Genomic DNA, 17,483 nt, shown 5'->3' on the forward strand with positions numbered 1-17,483 from the left:
GCCTGCGTCCTGGCCAGTGGGAGCAGTGGGGGCCAGGCACCCTGGGATTCAAGCCGTTGGCCGCAGGGGAACTGAGATGACCCCAGCCGGCCGGCTCCCACCCCTCCTGCTTGCGGGGCCCTTGGCCCCGAGGCCCCAGCAGCTGTCAGCAGGGAAGGGTGACAGAGGAGGGCCAGAGGTGACCTCTCAGCTTGTCCCTCTCTCCCTGCTGGGCCAGGCCCAGAGCTCTTACCAGCTGTTGTCGGCAACTGCTGAGCTTTGTTCCAGAGCCAGTACTGGGCACCCCCGCCCTCTCCCGGACATCTTCCCACCGTCCTCCATGGCTGATGACCCTGGGGAGGGGCTGACCTGGGGGACGCGTTTACTTCCCTGAATTTCTTTGATTTCACCAACGACACAAAGGGGTCAAAATAAATGCTCCTAGTTTCATGGAAAAGAAAACAATCCCAGAGAGGCCAAGAGACTTGCTCGAAGCCACACAGCTACTGAATAGCTGCACTCAGCCTCCTGGCTCCCAGCTCAGTGCTAACTTTGCTGCCTTTTGGAGTGGGCAGGGAGTGCTTTTGTGCAGGATGCTAGAGACCTCAGGGTTCCTGGGCTTGAGTCCCAGCTTGGCTGCTTCGTAGTTTTAGGACCCCAGAGCAGCCCGTGAACCACTTGGAGTAGAACTCACATTTTCTTGCTTGTAAAACAATAAGAGTACCTACTGCTTGGGAGTGTTTGGCAGATTAAATGAGATTATCAATGTAAAGTACTTAGCATAAGGCCCGGCATGGGCCAAGTGCCCAAAATGAGATCTGGCAGTATTATCACCAAAGAGTATCAGCCACCTGTGTATTTAGCACCGTGGGTGGTTCTGTAGGGGTTCCAGACACATTCCATAAATATTTATATCAGCCAATAAATATTTATTTGGCACCTACTGTGTGCCAGGTGCTAGGAAAAAAAGAGCAGTAACAAGGCAGAAAAGATTCCCACTCTGCTTATCTTCTCCCCCACATGGTAGCTGGGAGACACAACTTCCTTTTAACCACAGAATCCTCCAGGTACCTTTACACATACTGGTGGTATTACCCACATTTTGCAGATGAGAAAACTGCAAAAATGCAGAAAGGGCAGACTGAGAAGATCAGTAGCTGACGAGAGGCCAGGACCCAGCTCTTCCAAGGGGCTTAGGCAGTGGCCCTCCGAGGAAGCATTTGTAGGGCATCCCTTGGGGCCTTAAGGTTGGGACCCAGCCACCACAGTCTGAGCAGCAACAATTTCAGGAAGGTCTTGAGGAGGTCACGGCCTCTAGTTCCTCAGGAATGAGGCCCAGCCAGAGCTGTAAAAATACCCCCATGCAGCCCAGAATAGCCCCTATTGTCTTGGCCTGCACCTGGGGGAGTCCAGGAGACTCCTGAAGGGAGGCTGATCTTGGAGGTGGGGGAGCAGGAGGAGGTCTTCGAGCACTTCCCTATATGGTGCGGGTGGTGTTTCTGCAGTTTTCCACTTGGCTCCTGCGGGAAGGCCTGCCTTGTGGAAAGGGTGGAGCAGCTGCCTGGACTCTTGCGTGAGCAACGTGCAGCCAGGGGGGAGCCTGGCCGGTGGGGGACTCCCAGAGAGGGCTGGGTGCCCAAGTGAAGGTGCTCCTTTGTGCCCCAGGGATGTGTGTGCTTTGGCCCACGGGGCCCCTCCGCTGTGGGCGGGCCTAGCCGGGTCCCCTGTCCGGGCCTCCTGGCACCCTCCCCTGCTCTGGCTATTTTGGGCACTGGCTGTGTTCAGGGATGGGGAGGGATGATGGGTAATCCTGCCCAGACTGAGGATGCTGGGGGTACTCCCTGGACCTCCGTTCCAGCCTCTCAAATCTTTGATCACTATAGCCTCTGTCCCTGGCTTCAGCCTCAAAGAGTCGTGGTCAGTGGATGCTGGTCCCACCGTCAAGGGCAAAGAAGGGTGCCAGATGACAGATAAACCTTTACCCTCGGGACATTCATGGTCTCAGTGTCTGGAATAGTCATGCTTCTTCTAAGCAACAGGTTTGTTTTCACATCCTGGGACGCGGAATCCAAGAACTGGTCAGATTTCCTTCTTCCCACTGGCCGCTGGAAAACTGAGAACCAAATCCGTTGTCACTTTCCCAGACATCCAGAAATGAGCTCATGCTTTCTCCCTCTTCACTCACTCCCGTCCAGGCCCTGTCTGCTGCACCCAGGTTTTTCTTATGCACGTTGAGTTGATGTTTCTCTTGCTGTCTTGTTTACATCTTTGTAAGCTGCTTTGAGTCTTTCTGGAACAGGGTGATGGGCGAGGTATAAACAGAGAAATGATGATAATGAAGAGGGTAACCCTTTGCTGGTCAGTTCCCTGAAGTCTGTGCCTTCTGACTGGTTCTGACTTTGTAATTCTCTGCGCGAGCCCCGCCCTCTGTGCTGCGGGGAGTCACAGTCCAGAATTTTAGAAATCCTAACATTTCAGGATCTCGATGTCATAAAATGACAAAGCCAGAAGGAACATTTGGGATCATCTAAGCTGAAAACTTTTAAACTTATTATGAAGCAGTGAAACCCTTGTTTCTATCAAAGTAATAGTGGTATGCTGCAGGCTAAGTCGCTTCAGTCGTGTCTGACTCTTTGCGACCCTAGGGATAGTAGCCTGCCAGGCTCCTCTGTCTATGGGGAGTCTCCAGGCAAGAATACTGGAGTGGGTTGCCATGATATGGGTTAGATCCCTGGGTTGGGGAGACCCCAGTGGAGAAGGAAATGGCAGCCCACTCCAGTATTCTTGCCTGGGAAATCCCATGGACAGAGGAGCCTGGGAGTCTAAAGTCCACAGGGTCGCAAAGAGTCGGACACGACTGAAGTGACTAAGCACCTAGCACCTCCTGGGCAAAATAATAGTATTTTGATTAAATACTGTTCTATTTTTATAAATTTTATAGAATTTGTTGTTATTTTATAAATAACAAACACAGAGCCTTCACCGTGTGCTAGTACCATATGTAGCATTTTGCACTTTTATTTAATTTTTGCAACAACCCTATGGAGGTAGATACTCAATATAAGCGATCATACTCATTTTACAGAGGAGGAAACCCAGAGAGGTGAAGTGACTTGCATACAGCTAATCAGGGACTGCCCCAGACATATTATGTAGGAGGTCAGGATATAAAAATGGGAAAAGGTGGATTTGTTATTTATTGAGGTGAGCATTGTCCCTGTCCCCCACCACAGCCTCAGCCAGTCTCTAAAGGGGCCCCTGAGTCTGCTGAGGAGAGACTGGAAAACTAGCGATCTAGGCCTTGCTGCCTCATTTGAGAAGGGAGCCTGGGGCCCAGAGAGGGAAGGGGCTTGCCCAAGACAGTGCGGTGAGCTGGAAATCCACTCTGCATCCCTCTCGGCCTGCCTGCCGCCTGGCAGACCCCCAGCCCCTCCCACCTCCCCTTGCCCCCAGCAATCCCCCAACCCCATCTCTGCACTCAGCGGCTGGGCCCTCCCTTGAACGCTCAGCTCCGTTTATCTCCGGGAGTAGGAACCTGGGACCTTCTCCTTGGTCCTAGGCCACTGGCCGTGATCAGGTGCTAGGCCACCCTCCTTGACCCCTCTGAGGGACTCGTCCTCTGAGAGGGCAGCTGATGGCCAGGGCGGGAAAGGGCCGCTCCTGTTTGGATTTTCTCGTATCCTCCGGCCACCAGCCAGTGGTCACCTCTGTGTTTCCTTTGTCAGCACACCTCATGGGGCCTTGGGGCTTCTCTGTCTTCAGGAGCCCCCTTTTTGAAACCCCTGTGGTGGCTTACAGCTTACCTCTGAGGCCTTCCTTGGGCAGAGCTAGTTGGCAGCCTAGCTGAGGGAAAGGAGAATGTTTGGGGTGGGTATTCCCAGTGTGCTCTATGATAGTCCCATCACATCTGCATGAGAAAGGGGTCCAAACCAAGCAAGTCTGAGAAACACTCAGCAGTTGTTCCCCTCCCACTATGGCCCCTTTTCTCATTGTGGTGTTTGCGAACCTTTAGGACTTTAGGAACCAGCTAAGCTTTGTGTAGCCAGCCTTTCCCAGAGGTCTTTGCACGACCTTCCCCCATACCTATTCCTGTCCAGAATTACTGTGTGCTGGAATGGACGTTAGTCATAAGGAGAGGGGCTGGGGTCCTTCAGAAGGAAGGGGCCCTTCCTCTTATTTCCAGCTCTCTTGCTCACAGGCCTGTCTTCAACCCTGGGCTCGGCCCTGCCTGCCCGCCCCCCACCCCCCAATACGTTCCCCCTTCCAGGAAACAGATGAGGAAAGCCCTGGGGGCGGTGGGGGGAGCCAGCCTTTCTGGCCGCAGCTGTTGGGCTCCCGTTCCAGCCTGTTTTTTCCTGTTGCCGATGCCCACGGGAGCAAGCAGGAATGGAGTCACCGAGGCCTGGCTCCCTGGCTGCCTTGCGCAAGGCCCTGGAGCCGAAGCTGTGGGCCTGCTTCCCTCTGAGACCCGCCGCCCATTCCCTGGGATGCTGGTCTGGGCAGCGGGCAGGTCTCTCCCCGGTGACCATGGGTAGCTTCTTGTCCCCCCAGAGATGGGTCTCCTGGCTGGAAAGCTCCGGGCATCAGAGAGGGCAGGAGGAGGGAGGGCTCAGGTGGAACAGAGTTCCCACTCTGGAACCAGGGGCCTGCCTTCAAAGTCTTGGCTCTTCCAACTCTATGGCCATGGGCAAGTCACCTTTCTGAGCCTGCCTCTGGATTTGTAAATCCCATTCATTCATTAATTTAACAGAATGATTGAGCGTCTATTGTATGCCGGGCACTTTTAGGGGCTGGGGATTCAGCATTGAACAGAATGGACAGAGTCCCTGCCTTCATGGAGCTGATTGATGTTCTGTTGGGGGAGACAGATGGTCAACATGTACGTGTATGTGCAGTTGAGGTGGTGAGGTGCTCTGAGGCAGGGTAAAGGAAGTGACAGCCAACTGTGATGGATTCTGGACCTGGGTATAGTCAGGGTGGGTCTCTCTAAAGGTGACACTTGAGCAAAACTAGAGGAAGAGGAGGGTATACACTTGAGGATGGTGTCCCAGGCAGGGGACATAGCAAACGCAAAGGTCCTGAGGCAGGAGGGTGCTTGGTGTGTCTGAGAGCTGTTGAGACAGATGTGGCAGAGAGAGGGGAGGGCCCAGTAGGAGGTGAGATGCAGAGGTGTGTATAAGTGTACATGCGTGTGTGGGTGGGTCACACAGGACCTGGTTGGCCATAATCACGGCTTCTCAACCCCGCCTAATTCTTGGGCTTCCACGGTGTCTCAGAGGGTAAAGGATCTGCCTGGAGTGCAGGAGACCCAGGTTTGACCCTTGGGTTGAGAACATCCCGTGGAGAAGGAAGTGGCGACCCTCTCCAGTATTCTTGCCCGAGAAATCCCAAGGACAGAGGAGTCTGGTGGGCTGCATAGTCTATGAAGTTGCACAGAGTCAAGCACAACCGAGTGGCTAACACTTTCACTTTCTTTCACTTTTGATGAGCCGAGCGCCGTGAAAAGGCCCAACCTAGTCGGTTCAGGTTCATCGTTTATTAGTGGCATCTCATTTCATCAAAAATGCTTGCAGCACTTCCCCCATGCGTCCGTAGGTCTGGAACTGTGCTATGAACTTCATTGATGAAGGCTGTGGGCTGTGGCCCCGGAAGGCATGGGCACGCCCACCCCACTTGGTGCGGCTTTGGAGACCCACAGATGCCTCAGTGTCCATGGCAGCAGGGCCACCCAGGAGCCAGGGAATCTGAGGACTGAGCCGGGCCATGGGCAGCAGGCAGGCACGTGGACACCACAGGCGCAGTTGGCAGCAGCAGAAGCTTGGTGGACGACATTCAGCCCCTGGGGACCTTCTTGCTGGGCCGCCCAGCCTGGAAACTGCCCCCACTTGGCCACTCCCCCTGCTCTGGCCCCACCTGGCACTCGGGGAGGCAGGGACATTTCCCGGTAGCTTCCAGCTGCCTCCTTGTAAATGATGGGGAGCACGCTCAGCACCAGGGGGAAAGCGGACTCGGGTGGAGTAGCAGGAGGAGGGAGTGGGGACTCCGGGGGGAACCGGGAGAATTAGGCTCCGCGACCCGCCCCATGACAACAGTGCACATGGAGGCGCCGCCCTTTAGGCGGAAAGGCCCATCTCAGGCTGGTCTCCAGGACCCTCTGCCGCCTGGCTCACCGTGTCCCACTGCACCAAACGTCTTCCGGGCCCTCAGCCCACCTTTCTTCCGCCCGGTGCATGCTCTGTCCCTTCTCTATCCTGCTTAGGCGCGATCACCTTCAAACCCAGCTGAACTGTCATTTCCCCTGGGAAACCCTCCCCAGTTCCTCCCCCGCCCCGCCCCAGCTTCCGTGGGGGGACCCTCCTCTGGGCTCTCCCCAGCCCCCTTCCTTCCTCTGCAGAGGCCTCCTCTACTGTGTTGGCATAGAGCTCCGAGGCCATCTGCTTCCTCCTGTTCTCCTCAGGGTCAGCACCTAGTCGGTGCTCAACAGGTAGAGGTCAGAGTGGCTTGAACTGAACCTTAGGAGGCAGCTCTGATGGGTGATTCTTTTTCTCTTTTTTTTAGCAGAGGAGGAAGCTGAGGCCACCCAGCTAGAAAGTGACCGAGGTGGCCTGGAGTCGGGGGTGCCCACCCTCTCTGCCCCACCAGTCGCCTCTCTCTGAGACTCGGGGATAGACTGTTCTTGTTCAGCTGTGGCAGTCTCAGGTTCTTTTGGGCGCCCACTCCAGCTACTCTACAGGGGCCTTCAAGGCAGAGCCCAGGTCAGGTCCACTTGGAAATGGGCCAGACAGATACGAGGCCTTCAGCCACACTTCCCCAAGCAGGTCACCCCTCCTGCTTGTGCCCCCCAGCAGCCCTGGAAAGGAGAGAAGCAAAGCAGGTTCTTGCTCCTGTTTTTATCACAGATAGAACTGAGACCTGGAGGGCTTGTCACCCAAGGGCAAGGTGTGCTAGGATGGATCTCAGGGTGTGAGCCTCAGTCCCCTCCCTCCCTCAGGGTGAGGTTTTACCAGCGGGGAAACATGAGGCCCAGCGGCCACCCTGGCACACGCTAGCTGTGTCTTCTCGGGCAAGTCCTTGCTTTCCCTTTTTCGCTTTTTGTTTGGATGTGGGCCATTTTTAAAGTCTTTATTGAATTTGTTACAATATTGCTTCTGTTTTGCGTTTTGGTTTTTATGGTCACCAGGCATTTAGCTTCCTGACCAGGGATCAAACCCTCACCCCTGGCACTGGGAGGTGGATTCTTTACCATTGGACCACCAGGGAAGGCCCCTCACTCTCTTTCTAAACTTTGCTTTCTTTAGTCCGATGGGCTGATTCTTCCCTCAGGCTTGTTGGGCAAGGTTGCTCATTCATTCATCCATTCACCGTGCCACTCAACCAGCAGATGTTAACTGAACACCTCCTCTGTGTTGTCTGGTTTGAAGATGCACCAGTGATCAAGACATTCGTTCACACTGACTGAGATGGCTGCAGTTTACTAAACGGGAGGAGTGTCAAAGGGCTTGTGCAAGGCCACACGGCGAGTTCGAGTTCGGGGCAGGGCTGGAGTGAGAAGCCGCAGGCACCAGCTGCCCCTGCCCTGGCCTCTGTCGAAGGCGCTGACTGGGCCCCGGGGCTCCTTTGGAGCCCTGGCTGGAATGCTGCCTTTCTAGGTTCCCAACCACCATGGTACCGAGGGCAGGGGTCAGAGGGAAAGGCCTGCTGGCAGCTGTGCCTCTGAGCTAGCACAGGGGCCCTGCTTTCAACCTGGATTTCTGTTGCCTGAGCTATGTGACTTTGGGCAAGTGACTTCACCTCTCTGAGTCTCTTTCCTTATTGAAGTGGGGGAGCTGCCCATGTCTCACTTATGAGGCTGTGGGTTTGTGTGCAATAAGCCCTGTATCAACCTTCCCTCAGCTCCTGCACAGGAAAGCACTTGATGAGCGGAGGCCACTCTCCTCACTTGGCGCATCGGTGTTCTTCCTGGCCACCTGGCTGGCGAAAGTCCTGCTGCCTTGGGAGCCCGAGTGTGGGAAGCTGGCAGGGCTCCCACGTGGCACGGGCGGTGCAGGCATGCCCGAGGAGGCTGCGGCCACCTCCTTTCCGGCCCGGCGCCCCTCTCAGCCTGCCAGGGGATTAAAGGCCTTTTGGCCTTTGTGTCGGGCCCTCCCGCCCCTGGCAGTTTGCACAACAAACTGCTGCCCTGACAGATTCCTTCCCTTTTGCCGTCTACTGCCCGGGGACAGGGTACCCCGTGGCCTGGGGGTGGGGCATGGCACCTTGGCCCCTGAGTCCGGGGCCAGGGTTGTAGCAGAGTGTGTATGTGGGGGCGGTGCTTGCATGGTGGGGTTCCCAGGGAGCCCACATCATAGCAGAGTGGGAGAGGGACCTTGTCTGAGTTCGGGGCCCTCGCTGGAGATTCGAGGGGGGCTTGGGGGACAGCATTTGCTGGTCCCTCCGCTGTAGATGGGGGAGGGGACAGAATCTGTGCTGGCAGAAGGCAGGTGGGCAGGCGGTGGCTCGTTTGTCCCCCACCCCCCCACTGTCTCTGGATTTTGATGGAGTGAGCTCACTCCAGCCCAGATGCCTGGAGCCTTGCCCTGGGCGGCTGCAGGCTCCCTGGGGACTGTGGTGCTCAGACCTTCCTGCCCAGCTGTGGGGGGGGTGGTGGAGGGCTCAGCCCCAGGCCTGGACCACGGAGAGAGGGGGTGGGAGGTGGGCTGGCTGCCCAAGACCTGTGAGGAATGTCGCTGGAGAAGTTCCCCCTCACCAGTCCTCCCAGAGTCAGCCTCAGAACAAGCAGGCGACTTGAACCCTCAAAGCAAGCTTCCTGCTCAGCCAGGCTCTGCCCAGCTAGCCAGCCCAGGGCCTGGGCAGAGGAGCCAGATGCCTCCCTTCATCCCAGACCTGAAGGTGACCCTACGCCTGAGCCCACATCCCCACTCTTGTGCATCCCCGATCACCTCTCAGCTCTTCACCTCTACCTTGTACCCCCTGCATGATGTTAATTCTATTGCTTATTGAGCACTTACTGTATACAAGGTACCAGGCAGAGGGCCTTACTTGCTTGATCCCGATTACACAGATGACCCTTTCTGAGCCTCAGTTTCCTCATCTGCAAAATGGAAATAATAGTTGTATGTTCACAGTCTCTTAATCAAGACCCACGAGGTCAGCCATGTCTTGGAATTCAGAAGTCTCTGAACTCGAGAAAGGTAACATAGAGTGGTTCACCTGGGGTGTGGTATCCTCAGTAGAGTTTGGGACAATACCCCATACTCAAGCACATGACTGTTGCTGCAGCAAAACCTGTGGCTGCTCACCCTGCGTGGAGTAAATAAGCTCTTCATAGCTTCATGTCGATTTAAGTCAGGACTCGACACCAAAAGAGCTTGCTACAAACTTATTAAAAAAGAAAAATTATCACACTCTTGGGTTTCAGAGCTCCTTGGATTTCTCTTATCACAGATGAGGGATAGGAGCCCTGTAATGCCAGCCACCGCTCCCCCCCCAACCCCGCCCTGGGTTGCTGTGAAGATTAACTGAGGTGGTACAGGCAGCGTTTAGGACAAGGCCTAACACCAAGAAAGCCCTCAGTGGACAATGACCGTTCTTACTGTCATTTCTTCACTGTCCCACCAGCTTCCTACCGCTTGGATTTTAGCAGCACCAGAAACTCTTCTATACACGTGACCTCTGAGAGATCCCATAGTCCTCACTTTAAAACTCCTTTTTAAACCCCCACACCTTATATCCTCTATCTGTATCAGGACCTCCCCTGGCGCCGCAAACCTTTGCCTTTGGTGCCCCTCTGCCACGGCTTGGCCTTTCACTCCGCACCCTTCCCAGACATCCTTGGCTCCCTCCCTTGGTTGGCATCCTCACCCAGGAGAGGAAGACCCAGCCTTTGTCCCCTGTCCCCCAGGGCCTTTGAGGGACTTGGACCTGGAGCTCCATGTGTGACCGCATCTGCACTGTGGGGCCTGCCTCTGGGGGTGGTGGTCTCCCGGAAGTCCTCTGCCTGTTGGATGCTCCACCTGTCTGGTCTCACCCTGCCTGTGTTCAGCAAGTGCCTGGCCATTGGGGGGTGCACCTTGCCCGCAACTCCACCCCGTGAAGTTGTTCTCAGCCCTCCAGAATAGTCCTCGGCCGGTATGAGTCAGCTGCCCCCCCTCACCTTCCCCTAGCCTGCAGAGTCTAGAAAATCCCCCTCTCTGCTTGACTCCTTCCTCTCTGTCCCATGTCTACCCTCTGGACCCCTTCTTTCAGGCCCCGCCATCCGGCTGCAATGCCCGCCTGAAGTGCTCGGTTCCTCTGGGAGGAAGCAGGGCTCCCTCCAGCCGGAGACAGGCTTGGGGGCAGGAAACCTGGGCTCTATTTCTGCCTGTGACCTTGCAGCCACTGGCGGCCCTTGTTGGGACCTTAAGCACCCACTGTATGCGTCCAGGCTGCTGCCAGTTCTGGCGTCCCTGGGAGCTGATCCCGTTGGGGATGGAGGCCAGCCAACCTCTTGGCTCTGCCTGCTGCTTCTGCCCTCACGGCTGGCCTGGAGGCCCAGCTGCAGCCCCACCTCCTTTCCTGGGAAGCAGGGGCTGGGGTAGGGCGTTCCGAGGTCCTGGGTCTAAGCCTGCCAGCCAGTGGGGCCCATTCACACCAGTTCATTCCTCTCAGGGGGTCACTGTCAGGGTCAAGTGACTCTGCGGCCAAGGAAATGCTCTGTAAACTGTGAATTGCAGTGTGGTTGAGAGGCTTTGTGGGAGTGACTCTCAGTGACTTCAGTGGGTTCGCTCCCTCCCCAGCCTTGGCTACAGAGGAGGTGTGGCACAGAGTAAGGGCTTAGATGTTGGAGCCAGACCAGCAGGTTTCAAATCCCAGCTCTGCCCACGTTCCTGACTCTGCTCACATGCCCCCGTCTTTACAGTGGGGCTGCCTGACCCCTAACCTGGGCTAACACCTACAGAATCCTTTGAGTGCCTGTCGCTTAGGAAGTGCTCAGTGAATGTTGGTTCTTTTTATTCCCCACGTAGACTCCGAACTTTCCAGGTCTGAATCCAAATTCCCTTCAGTGATCAAGTCTCAGACTCTGGGTCTCTTTCTGGAAGCTTCTTTCCGGTCTGGCGGCATCTCCCTTTCCAGATGTGAAATACAGCTGCTAAAACCTCTTGTTCTTCAGCTTTTCGCAAGTGAAGTCTCTGCTCTTGCTGGCTTGTCCCTTGCTGCAGGCCCTTATCTGACCCCAAAGCCTTAGACTGTGGGGTAGGGGCTGCAAGCGGGGCAAGCTGGCATGCGACGAGCCCATTCCCCAGGTTCCCTGGGGTGGAGGGGGCTCCGGTCCAGGGCCCGACATACTCTGGATTCTCCCCTCTCACTGCAGATGTGTGTTCCCAACATTTTTCCCAAGATGAATCTCGTGTTGCTATTTCCTGTCCAGTCCCAAGCCCCAGTGGCCTCTCCCTCCCTGCAAAAAAGCCCTGGACCTTGCTTACCACCAGGGTTTTCTTTTCCAGACAGTGGCCTGGTGTCTCTGGGGTGCCAGGAATCTCTGTGCCCCAGGTGTGCCATCCACGGCCTTGTTTGCATGTGGGAGGGGGAGGGCTGGCAGTGATGCAAAGAGAGGCCTCCCCAGCTGGGGAGGATCCTGCCCCGCTAGCCTCCTCTACCCAGAGTCAGTGCCCCTGCACCAGCCCTAGCCTCACACTCCCCTTAGGCCAATCAGGGCCTGCGTAGGACCCACCCGAGGGGTAGGGAACATTGTTCTCTACCCCTAGCCAGGAGAGAAGGGAGAACCTCTGATGTTGGGCTGGCCTTGTGGTTCTTAACCAGTGAGTGTCAGAATGCCTGAGCAGGCATGACATTAACCCTCCCACCTGGGGTGGGGAGATGACTCAGTGTCTCTGAGGAAGAGCCCAGGAATCTATTTCTCACCAGCTCCTGAAGGTTCTAAAGCTTATTCCTGGATGCAGACCTCATGGGCATGGCCCAGAAGTCCTCTGGCCACCCAGGGCATGAATGGGCATTTGACCAAAGGGAGAGGGAAGGGAGAGAAGGAACGAGAGGAGGAATTTGCCCATGGATTGTGAGGGGAAGGGGCTTAAGACTATAGCAGGGGATAGACATGGGCAGTGCAGACCTTCTGCAAGGCTTGGTAGCACTGCCAAAACAAAGATGACCCAAGGAGGGAGATACATACAGACTGCCCGGGGCTGAGTGGTACCTTCAGAGCAAAGTAATGCTCAGGAAGCAGCTGGAATGAATAGGTGATGACACTTTTGTCCATTCATTCAGGCACTTATTGAACATGGGCTGCTGAGAAAGCAGAGATGAGCTCATCACAGTCCCTGCTTTCAAGGTGCCGTCATTCCAGTGCAGGTACAGCCATTCCACGGTGAGCCCCAGACGGTCCAGAACCCAGCCTGGGGGCAGAGGAGTCATAACTACTCTTCCCAGAAGAGAGTTTCTTTTGAGTCATCTTTATTGGGGTATAAAGTACGTGCAATAAGACATACCCATTTTAAGTGTACAGTTCAGTAATAGGAATGAGACCTATTGATTATATACCCAGGGGACCGTTATTCCAAAAGGTCTCCTGTGCCCCTTCCTGGCCGGCCCCACCCCAGCCCACCCCACCCCTGGTCCCAGGCAACCACCCATCTTCCTGTCATTATAGGTTAGACTGATCCCCGCCGGAGTTTCGTTGAAATGGAATCGTACAGTATGGTGTTTTCTCTGCCTTCTTTCGCTCAGCACAAAGTGTTTGAGATTCATCCCTGTTTCCAGGCCTATCGGAATGTGTTCTGGTTTGTGACTGAGTAGTTAGAGGAGGTGGTGGTGTTTAGCTGCGTTTCGGAGGATGGATGGGAGGTAGCCAGATAAACAAGAAGGGCATTCCAGCAGAGAGACCAGCGTGAGAAAAGGCCAGAGGCTCCAGGGACGTGGTCGGTGTGAAGGAGAGGGACTGACTGTCTGGTTTTTTCCTTCTCCTTGGGTGTCTCTGCTTGTCTAGCCAGTGAGGGCTGGGTTTGGTTTTTACAAGGGAGCCTATTTCCTTCTGGCCGGGCTGGGCTCCCCAGATAGGGCTGAGGCCAAGACACTCATGCCAGACCATCTGGAACTGGACTTGTGGACCCGTGCACTCTTGTGCTTGGAGACACCGCGGTTCCCTTAGGCTCCGCTCGGTTTGTTTTCCTTTCCGTTATCTTGTAAAACTCCTTTGGAAACGCCTCAGTCTGGTCTAGGGGCTTCCCAGGTGACGCAGTGGTAAAGAATCCGCCCGCCAGTACAGGAAATGTGGGTTCGATCCCTGGGTCAGGAAGATCCGCTGGAGAAGGGAATGGCTACCCACTCCAGTATTCTTGCCTGGAAATTTCCATGCACAGAGGAGCCTGGTGGGCTATATAGTCCATGGGGTTGCAAAGGGTCGGACACAACTGAGAACTCAGCGTGCACACGCACATACACACGATATTGTCTAAGGGGAAAGAGGCCTTCACTGCCCACACCCACCCCTGAGAAACAGGGGTCACAGCCGCTGGGGCCCTTCTGCGCTGGCCTGCTGGGTGCGGGGTCCGAGCTGCCCCTGTGTTGAACTGAGCTGCAGCTCGTGCTGGGCTCAGCGCCACCCGAGGTCACGTGGAGCTGACACCATGGTGACCTGCCCCCTTTCAGCCCAGCTGCTGGGCCTCACCCCCGCCCCTGGGCGCACAGATGAGCCGGTCAGTGTGGCCACGAGTGCCAGAGCTGATCTCCAACGTGGCTGGAATGTGTCCCCTGTGGCCTGGAGACTCAGAGGCCATGCTGAGGCAGAGACAAGTGGCCAAAATGGCTGGGGCGGGGGTGGTGGGGGGAGGCGCTGTTGGAGACTGCAGCTTCGGTTGACACCCCCTCCATCTCTGCTTCTGTCTCCCATTTGTGCTGAACCCTGGCCGCCCTGTCACTTGCCCACACCCCTCGTCTGCACTGGCCCTGGCCACCCGCTACCTGCCTGCGTCTCCCGGCCCCCTAACTCGTGTCCTGGATATCACTTGCCTTCTCCCGAGGGAAGAGGAGTTGTCACTTACGAAAGCGGTTTTAAGGGTATTGTCAGGACTTCTCTGGTGGTCCAGTGGTTAGCACTCTGTGCGTCCACTGCAGGGGGCTCAGGTTTGATCCCTCGTCAAGGAACTAGGATCCTGCAGGCCACGCAGTGTGGCCACAAAAGAAAGAAAGAAAAAAAAAGTATAAGTTCACTATTTGTTTATTTGAGGATTTATTCAGTGGCTAATGAGATTTGGGGAAACTGAGTCAAAAACAGCGGTATAGCCTCAGCCTGACCGTCTTTGCCAAACCACATCTGACTTGACCACTGGAGGGCCTTGGGGTGGGACTCTGGGTCCCCCTTTGAGAAGAGGGGCCCCGGGCTTGGCAGGAATTGGAGAGTTTGACACAGTTGTTTGGGTGGTGTCCCACAGGTGACCCACGGGCTGAGGGCATACGATGGCTTGTCCCTGCCAGAAGATGCGGAAACAGTCACAGCCGGCCGGGCTGGCTGGAGCTACTCAGACCTTTCTGATGACGAGGACTTCCTGGCTGATGAGGCCTCCGGAGGTGAGCAGGCCATTCTGGTGGCCGGGAGTGGAGGGGGTCAGGGTGGAGTTTGGGCACTTCCCAGCGGTCCTGAAGGTGGCCCCTCTAGAGATGGACTAAGAAAGATAGGAAAGCAACCTAAGTGTCCGTCAGCAGATGCCTGGATAAAGAAAATATGGTACATATAGGCAATGGAGTACTATTTAGCAGTTAAAAAAGAATGAAATTTTGCCCTTTGTGGCAACGTGGATGGAGTTGGAGGGCATTGTGCTAAGTGGAATAAGTCAGTTGGAGAAAGACAGATACCGTATGATATCAATTGTATGTGGAGTCTAAAATATACAACTAGTGAATATAGCAAAAAAGAAACAGGCTCACAGATGTGGAGGACGAACTAGTGGTTACCAGTGGGTGTGGGGAAAGGGGAAGAGGCAATATAAGGGTAGGAGAGTAAAAGGCGCAAACTACTAGATATAAAGCAAGCTACAAGGATAGACTGTACCACATGAGATATAGCCACTGTCTTAAAAGAACTGTAATGGAGTATAACCTTTGAAACTTTCAAATTATAGGAACTCCCCAGCGGTTCAGTGGTTAGGCGCTTTCACTGCTAGGGCCTGGGTTCAGCCCCTGGTCAGGGAGCTGAGATCTTGCAGCGCACACGCATCAACCCTCCCCCCAAAATTGTGAATCACTGTATTGTATACCTATAAACTGTATAATATTGTACAGCAACTATACTTCAATTAAAAAAAAATTTAGGAAAAAACGAAATGGGCTAAGAGCTGTGTGCATCCTGAGCCCTGGTCCCAGTGAGCCCGGGACCCCTCACTGACGCCTGTGTGACCCCAGGCTGGTGGCTGCTTCTCCACACAGCCCAGGATAAGCTAGACTTAAGGGGAAGGTGGTGGGCAATGCACAGTAGAGGGTGGTTACGGTCCCGAGACCCCCCTACTCCACTTCCTCCCATCCTCACCTAGAGGCGGGTCTGACTTGGCCCCGCCCACTCCATCCAGCCTGGACCACACCGTCATTAATGGAGGCTTCCTACAGTTTTTACAGGCAGCCCTGCCTAGGTGTGGAGGGGAGACTACAGCTGTTTTATTTCATGTCAGGCTTCCCTGGTGGCTCAGCTGGTAAAGAATCCGCCTGCAATGCGGGAGACCTGGCTTCGATCCCTGGGTTGGGAAGATCCCCTGGAGAAGGGAAAGGCTCCCCACTCCAGTATTCTGGCCTGGAGAATTCCATGGGCTGTATAGTCCATGGGGATCACAAAGAGTTGGATACAACTGAGTAACTTTCACTTTCGCTTTTTATGCCAAGCCACATGGCCTCAGGGGATCTCAGTTCCCCGCCCAGGGATCAAACCTGAGTTCCCTGCATTAGAAGCACCCAGTCTTAACCCCTGGACCACCAGGGAAGTCCCAACATCTATGTTTTCATGATCTTCCCCACCATGTACTGGGGGCACAGAGCCACGCCTGACAACCAGTAGGTACTCAACGAAGATTAGTTGTTGCTGAAAAAGTCCTTCTTCTGCTTGTAGACGGTGTGGGCAGCGGCGACCTGGGCAGCGGGGACTTCCAGATGGGTAAGTATCTGGGGACAGCACACAGACCCTGGGGAATCCCAGCCCCAGAGGCTCCATCTCCTGGGCTGAGGGCCTTGAGGCCTCCTTGCACCTGCCATGGGGACGGTCTCATCCCCACCGAGTGACAGCTGTGTGCCTGGATTGGGTGTCCGGGTTCTCTGCCTGCCTGTGTTGGGAAATGCCCAGTTCCGATGGGACTGAGTGTCAGCTGCTCAGCATCCAAAGTCAGAATCTCACCTCCCAGGGCGGCTCAGCCATGGAGTCCTTCCCCAGAGGCCTCCTTGGGGTGACCGATGCAGAGCGGGGCAGGGATGGGTGGACTGAGGGGCTCTATGGCTCACGCATTTGGATGGGCCAGGATCCGGGCCTGGAAGGGAACCTGATTTAGGTTGGGTCACCTACTGGGAGGCCGGGGTTCCTGGGTTGAGGGGAAAGAGGGCTGCCTTCATAGCGGGGAAGGAATCAGGCCTCAGTCAGCTGCTCACTCTGCCAGCACCCAACATGTACAGCCAGAGCAGGGGCTGGCCCAGTACGGGGAGGGGGCTCAGAGTCTCTGTTTTCTCCCACCCTGGGATTCTGGGCAGAGAAAGAACGAGCCGGCACAAGACCCAGGGGTACCGTATGGTTCCTGCTGCCTTCTCCGGGAGTACCTGAGCACAGGGTGATCGGGGCCAAGGACGGAGCTCAGCTTGGAGGCACTGCTGGGCGGCCCCGCTGCGTCCCCAGCGCTGCCCACCCCAGCGGGTTGGGATGAGTCTGGGGTGGTGGGATCGCCTCCTTTCCGCCCGGTGCCTCGGGGCCACCCAGTGCTGGAGGGTGCGGGACCCTCACTGGGCCAGTACAGACTGGATGGTTGGCCCCTGGGTGGCGCGGTCCTGCCCGTGACCTCCCAGCACTTGGAACTCAGACCCCGTCCCCCCGTCTGAAGCTGCTCCCTGTGTCCGTCTCTGCAGGGCTACAGCTGCTGGGATCTGGGTGGGGCCGGAGTGTGGGTGTCAGATGGGTCCCAGGCACACAAGGCATCCCTAGAATGACCTGTGCTGACACATCCCTGGAGCTGCCTCCTGCCAAGGCTGCCTGCTGGGACACTGGTCCCGTCCACCCTGTCCCTTCAGAAACATCCAGGACCCTGTCCCACGAGGCTGCTCTGAGTGGGTCTTGCTAGCCCTCCTGCTCCCCTGAGAAGCTACAATGGGAGGGAGAAGGCAGAGGCGGGGGCAGGGTGAGCGAGAGGAGGCAGCGGGTGGTGGTGGGGGGGTGACCAAGGGCAGGGCAGGAGCCTCTCCTGGTGAGTGGGGCTCATCCATGGGAAGGTGTGGGGACTTAGGCCCTCCAGGCCCCAACGTTGGCTCCAGCCCGCTGCCCTTGAGGCAGG

General features: G+C 56.0%; 1 protein-coding gene across 1 annotated transcript in view; it reads left to right on the forward strand.

Moving 5' to 3' along the window:
* Positions 1–17,483, forward strand: part of HSPG2 (heparan sulfate proteoglycan 2) — a 110,350-nt gene that overhangs the window by 21,549 nt on the left and 71,318 nt on the right. Inside the window, exons 2-3 of the mRNA XM_068967048.1 lie at positions 14,403–14,538; positions 16,064–16,108. Of these exons, the coding sequence (XP_068823149.1) occupies positions 14,403–14,538; positions 16,064–16,108 (181 nt within the window). The remainder of the gene's footprint in view (positions 1–14,402; positions 14,539–16,063; positions 16,109–17,483) is intronic.

This window comes from Capricornis sumatraensis, chromosome 3 (assembly GCF_032405125.1).
Source record: "Capricornis sumatraensis isolate serow.1 chromosome 3, serow.2, whole genome shotgun sequence".
Taxonomy (NCBI): domain Eukaryota; kingdom Metazoa; phylum Chordata; class Mammalia; order Artiodactyla; family Bovidae; genus Capricornis; species Capricornis sumatraensis.